Source organism: Octopus bimaculoides, chromosome 24 (genome assembly GCF_046866305.1).
Source record: "Octopus bimaculoides isolate indiv1 chromosome 24, ASM4686630v1, whole genome shotgun sequence".
Classification (NCBI taxonomy): Eukaryota; Metazoa; Mollusca; class Cephalopoda; order Octopoda; family Octopodidae; genus Octopus; species Octopus bimaculoides.
Window position 1 is genome coordinate 13,947,067 of NC_142951.1, and position 6,955 is coordinate 13,954,021.

The window sequence follows — 6,955 nt, forward strand, 5'->3', positions numbered from 1 at the left end:
GTTAAACGATGATGATGATGATGATGATGATATATATATATAATTCCTTATAATATTTAATTATAAGAATATAATGAGATTTTATAAATCACTGAATGACTATGGAAGTCCTCTACAGAACAATAGGAATCAAAGGGGTTCCTAAACAAAAAATGGTTGAGAACCACATTCTAAATATTATTTAGTGACAAGCAGAAAACTACTCTTCTGAAATTTGTTAAAAGAATATTTTTAATAAAATGAGAAATTTTACAAAGATACCAGCATAATTTTCAAGAAAGATTAAAATATATATCAGAGCACGGGTGCTTTTTACATGACATTGGCAAGGGTGCTTTTTACGTGGCACCAACAAGAATTTTTACGAGAAACATCCTATTTACTGTAATAAACTAGCAACATAATGAATTTTATTTTTTAACAAGTTCCATTTTAGAAGTAGGAATTTTAACTTTAAGTTATAAATTTAGATGAGATGCAGTCTGGGTTCGTGCCAGGGAAAAGCACCACTGATGCTATATTTCTGGTAAGACAGCTGCAGGAGAAATACCTAGCCAAGGATAAACCTCTGTATGTGGCTTTCGTTGACATGGAGAAAGCCTTTGACAGGGTCCCCCAATCCCTTATCTGGTGGTCAATGAGGAAACTAGGGATAGATGAATGGTTAGTGAGAGCTGCGCAAGCCATGTACAGGGACACTGTCAGTAAGGTGAGGGTTGGCAACAAGTACAGTGAAGAATTCCGGGTAGAGGTAGGGGTCCGCCAAGGTTCAGTCCTCAGCTCCCTCCTATTCATCATAGTCCTCCAGGCAATAACAGAGGAATTCAAGACAGGATGCCCCTGGGAGCTCCTCTAAGCTGATGACCTTGCTCTGATTGCTGAGTCACTATCAGAACTAGAGAAGTTTCAGGTGTGGAAGCAAGGATTAGAATTGAAGGGCCTTAGAGTCAACCTTTAAGTTATATTAATGGTTTTGAATGCAATAAACTAGGCAACTAATACTTGTTTTACCAAAAGTGTATTTTGGAATAGAAAGCATTACATTGAGATCTCTTACACATGACAGAAATTACTTTAACCCTTTACCATTCAGATTACTTTCTCTAGTCTGTTACTTATTAATTCAGTTTTGAATTAATATTGTAGCTTTGAGATTTCAATGACGTAATCATTTATTTTTAGAATGGCATTGTAGGACAGGTGTGAGAGGCTGGATCTAGTCATTTTGAATGTAAGACAGATAGAATATTTTGGGTTGGATACAGCCAGTTTAAATGCTAAAGGGTATAATTCTGTTATAATCTTCAACAGAGTTATTGCATACAACAATGTCGTCTGAATACAAATAAGTAATCTAAGATCATCCTGCAAAATAATTTGGTTCAAGATTCCGAGTTTGATTCCAGGTAGTGACCTGAATAATAATAATAATAATAATAATAACAACATCGAAAAATACCTCAGGAATACCCAGGTACGAAATTTCCCCCAAGACACCTGACGAAGGCTGGAAGGTATGTATATCAGCCGAAACGTTGTGTTAACAACAAACAAGATGAGGACAAATATCTGTCAAATGTAAATAATGTAAATAATGTACATAATTCCTCATCTCTTAAATATAGAACCATTAATATTAACAGTACAAAAACAAAATCGTTAACAAAATGATGAAGACATAACAAAAAAGATATTTTACAAACATAAAGCAAAAACTCAAGCTCACATTTCCATTGGTTCCATTCCGACCGTTGTTTCTGTTACCATCTCCATCTGGCTCTGAGGATTCCTCACTTGACTCACAGTCGCTACTACTGTCAAATGACAAAGGTTTATGTTTAAAGGCCTTCTCTAAAATGTCATCAATTTTGTTCTTGCGAGCCTTGTTGTTGCGACTGCAATTGAAACAGAGATAGCCAATTAGTAAAACAGATTTTATTTGAAATGGGAAACATCAATCTACAATGGAGATCAACCAATAGATATGGGGAAAAAGATAATATGGTAGTGATGAGGGGCAAGAGTAAAACCCTCAAAGATCGACAGATGATACGTGCATCAGGATGAGGGACAGGCTGCACCTACATAAAGCAATCAATGGTTTAATTGATGGACTGAGTTTTACTTACTAGCATTTTGCAGTCTCTGCCAACTGCTTCATTAGACTTCGGTTTTCCTCGGTGCCTTTTAAGATGTAGTTCTCACCAACAGTTCTGTCCCAGCTGAAAGAAATTAAATAATGTACAGAGATTAGAAACATAAGGTAATATAAATTGAGGAAATTTTTTTTTGTTTATATTTCAAAGCTCATCACATACATACAATTATATACATATCATCATCATCATTATATATATATATATATATATATATATATATATATATATATATATATATATATATATATACACCCACCCCAGCTTAGAGGTATAGTAGAGAAAACTTGCCCTAAATGCCATGCAGTGGTTGTGAACCTGCAATTATGTGATTAGAAAGCAAAGTTCTTACCACACAGCCACACCTGCACATATCCAACATTCTATGAATTTGTATCTCATGACCCCTTCATGTAATTAATAATCCTTTCTTCTATATATACAAGGCCTGAAATTTGTGGGGAGGGGACAAGCCATTTACATCAACTCCAATAATACGAGGGGGTGCTGGAAAGTTCCTGGCTTTAAGGGTATCGCAAAAGGCCTGGTTGGAGGTCCAACCTTCTAAGTTCTTTTACAGAAGGACCACTGCATTAAGTGTGTAAATTTGAGAGGGGAAGATGTTGAACAAAATCATAATTAACTGATCCTCCTGCATTTTCTTTTACCCAAAGCCAGGAACTTTTCAGCACTCCTTCATAAAGTTGACTTGAGCAGAATTTGAACCCAGAACATAAAGCCAGAAGAAATGCTACTAATGATTCTACCAGCTCACCACCCTCTTCATGTAATTAATAATAGAAGTAAATCCTAATTTTAGGGGTGTATTTGCCAGGTAAGTGATTTGATTTGAGACTGTGGTCGAAACTAAGAGGATTGCAGCATGGGAGACAAATGTTAGTCATTCAAAAACAAAGCAGCTGAGAGTGCTTTGTCTCACAGATGCTAGTGCCATCTACAATGCACTTGTACCAGTGCCATGTAAAATGCACTCGTTCCGGTGGCATATAGAAAGCACCCAGCACGCTCTCTGAAGTGATTGGTATTAGGATGGGTATCCAGCCATAGAAATATGCCATAACAGACAATTGGAGCCTGGACAGCTTTGCAACTGGCCTGCTCCATGTCAAACTGTCCAGCCCATGCCAGCATGGAAAACAGACATTAAACAATGATGATGGTGATGATGTCAAAATTTTTATCACACCAACTGCAACGTGGTCGTTGATGTGATTCCACTGCATCAAATAATAAATGTTTAAGGAACATTAATAATCTTCATGTGTTTCCAATTGGCTATGTTTTCTATGTTGTAAATTTTGTGGAAGTTCATGGCTTAGTGGTTAGGGTGTTGGACTCATGATCATAAGATTGTGGTTTCAATTCCTGGACCAGGCAATGCATTGCATTCTTGAGCAAAAACATTCATTTCACATTGCTCCAGTTCACTCAGCTGGTGAAAAGGAATAACCCTGTGATGGACCGGCATCTGGTCCAGGGAGGAACATCTACATCAGAGAAACTGGGAAACCAGCCCAATGCTCCAAACCACGTTGTAAATCTTAATTAATTAATCATCTTGCTTTATTCCTTCACTTCAATGGCACAGAAACCTGATGTCCACTTAGGAATATTGTTTACCAGAAAAAGAAAGGATTGTTTTTAACCCTTTAGCATTTAAAGTATCCATATCTGGCCAAAATATTCTACTGGTTTCATGTTCAAACTGGCCAGATGTGGTCTCTCACACCTGTGCCACAATGTTATTCTAAAAATAAACAATCATACCGTCAAAATCTGAAAGCTATGAGATAATTCATATTTAATTCAAAACAATGTGAATAAATCATCATCATCATCGTCGTCGTTTAATGCCCACTTTCCATGCTAGCATGGTTGGACAATTTGACTGAGGACTGGTGAAACCAGATGGCTACACCAGGCTCCAATCTGATTTGGCAGAGTTTCTACAGCTGGATGCCCTTCCTAAAGCCAACCACTCAGAGAGTGTAGTGGGTGCTTTTACGTGCCACCGGCACGAAGGCCAGTCCAGGGGCAACGGCCACGCTCAAAATGGTGTATTTTATGTGCCACCTGCACAAGAGCCAGGGGCACTGGCAATGATCTCGCTCAAAAGTCCTTACACATGCCGCAGGCACAAGTGCCAGAAAGGCGACGCTGGGCACAGGTGCCATCACAATTTCGCTTTCGCTTGCCCCAATAAGTCTTCGCAAGCTGAGTTTCGTGTCCAATGAAGGAGACGACGTTGGCATGGGTGCCAATCATCAAATTTAACTCGATTTCAATTTCTACATTTGTAAGAGTAATCGGAATGCTAAAAGGTTAAATGAGTTTAGACATATAGAATATTGAAAGAGGAAAACAAGAAAAGTCCAATACCTGCTGTTCCATCCCTGAAAGTGAATCCGATAAGCAGGCATGTTCCGTCCTGATTTATCTTTCACGTAAGCTGTGTCCAAAATCTTGAAAGAAATATATAAAAACAAAAAGTTATTTTTAAATTGCTGCAAAAATGTTTTTAAATTTTGAAATGGGGCCAACAGTTTTTGGTGGGCGGGGGAAGCTGATTACATCAACCCTTATACTTAAGTGATACCTATTTTATCGAGCCCAAAAGGGATGCAAGGCAAGTTCAACCTCAGCAGAATTTGAACTCAGATTGTAAAGTCAGGCAAAATGTCACTAAGCATCTTATCCAGAATCCTTTTTCTTTCTTTTATCTTTACACTGCAGCCATGCTGGAGCACCGCCTTGAGGAATGATTAGTTGAATGTATTGACTCCAGTACTTATTCTATTGGACTCATTTGTTGAACCACTAAGTTATGGGGACGTGGATACACCAACACAGGCTGTTAAGCAGAAATGCAGTATTATGTGTGTGTGCATATATATATATATAAATATATATATAAACATATATATATTGATATATATATATACGTATATACACACACATATGTATATACACATACACATATATACACACACACACATATATATATATGCACACACACACATATATATATATACACATATGTATATATATACACACACATATATACATATATACACACAGCTATATATATCTATACATATATACATACATATATATGTATATATATATATACATATATATATATATAGACATACATATATACATATATATATATATATATATATATACACACACACACATGTATATACATATATACTTGTTGCCAACCCTCACCTTACTGACAGTGTCCCTGTACATGGCTTGCACAGCTCTCACTAACCATTCATCTATCCCTAGTTTCCTCATTGAACACCAGATAAGGTATTGGGGGATCCTGTCAAAGGCTTTCTCTATGTCAATGAAAGCCAGGTACAGAGGTTTATCTTTGGCTAGGTATTTCTCTTGCAGCTGTCTTACCAGAAATATAGCACCAGTGGTGCTTTTCCCTGGCACAAACCCATACTGCATCTCATCTAGACTGACTCTCTCCCTAATTAGTCGGGCTATGACCCTCTCCGTGACCTTCATTACCTGATCCAACAACTTGATACCTCTGTAATTATTTGTATTTAAAGCATCACCTTTACCTTTGTAGCAGTTGACTATGGTGCCGCTACACCATTCATTGGGTATGACTCCTTCGTGTATCACCTGGTTAACTATATGGGTGACTAGGCTATAGCCAACACCGCCAGATATTTTGAGCATCTCTGCAGTGATTCCTGATGGGTAAGGGGCTTTCCCTGTCTTCATACACTTAATTGCTTTATCTACCAAGGTACTGTCAATTCGAATAGCTTGTCCCTCTGTTGGGTCGGCATTCGGCAGACTCTCTTTCTCCCATTTATTCTCTTTATAGAGCAACCTTTCATAGTGGCATCTCCAAGCCGAGTTTAGTGTTCCTACAAATTTAGTTCGATTTCGATTTCACTTGCCTCACCATGTCTTCACAAGCGGAGTTTAGTGTCCAATGAAGGAATGTTACGCGTAAGTGGGCTGGCTACATCCCTGGCATAAGCCATGGGTTATGGTCTCACTTGGCTTGCCAGGTCTTCTCACGCACAGCATATTTCCAAAGGTCTCGATCACTAGTCATTGCCTCGGTGAGGCCTAATGTTCGAAGGTCGTGCTTCACCACCTCATCCCAGGTCTTCCTAGGCCTGCCTCTTCCACAGGTTCCCTCAACCGCTAGGGTGTGGCACTTTTTCACGCAGCTATCCTCATCCATTCTCGCCACATAACCATACCAGCACAATCGTCTCTCTTGCACACCACAACTGATGCTTCTTATGTTCAACTTTTCTCTCAAGATACTTACACTCTGTCGGGTATGCACACTGACATTACTCATCCATCGGAGCATACTGGCTTCATTCCTTCGGAGCTTATGCATGTCCTCAGCAGTCACGGCCCATGTTTCACTGCCATGTAGCATGGCTGTTCGTACACATGCGTCATACAGTCTGCCTTTCACTCTGAGTGAGAGGCCACATATACATATATATACATACATAGTGTGATGATGAAAATTGTACACTGAAAAAATAAATCAAACAGCATTTCAACTCTGTGTGAATATGTGTGTATGTAAAAGGAGGATTATGTGAATGTGTGTGTGTGTGCGTGAGTGAGCGCAATGGAAGTAGGATGGTTGAGATATGTGAATGTGTGTGTGCATGTGCGTGCACAATGGAAGTGTGATGGTTAACATTCAACACTGAAAAGAATAATCGAACAGCATTTCAACTCTGTGTATTTGGTATGTTTCACTTGAGTAGAAT

The 6,955-nt window shown here is 38.5% G+C and overlaps 1 protein-coding gene across 1 annotated transcript in view; it reads right to left on the bottom strand.

Annotated features, from left to right (window-relative positions):
• The window catches only part of LOC106884244 (MSL complex subunit 3), a 31,719-nt gene that overhangs the window by 19,460 nt on the left and 5,304 nt on the right, over window positions 1-6,955 (bottom strand). The window contains exons 2-4 of the mRNA XM_089341046.1: window positions 4,557-4,639; window positions 2,130-2,222; window positions 1,727-1,895 (exon numbers count right to left, since the gene is read on the bottom strand). Of these exons, the coding sequence (XP_089197172.1) occupies window positions 1,727-1,895; window positions 2,130-2,222; window positions 4,557-4,639 (345 nt within the window). The remainder of the gene's footprint in view (window positions 1-1,726; window positions 1,896-2,129; window positions 2,223-4,556; window positions 4,640-6,955) is intronic.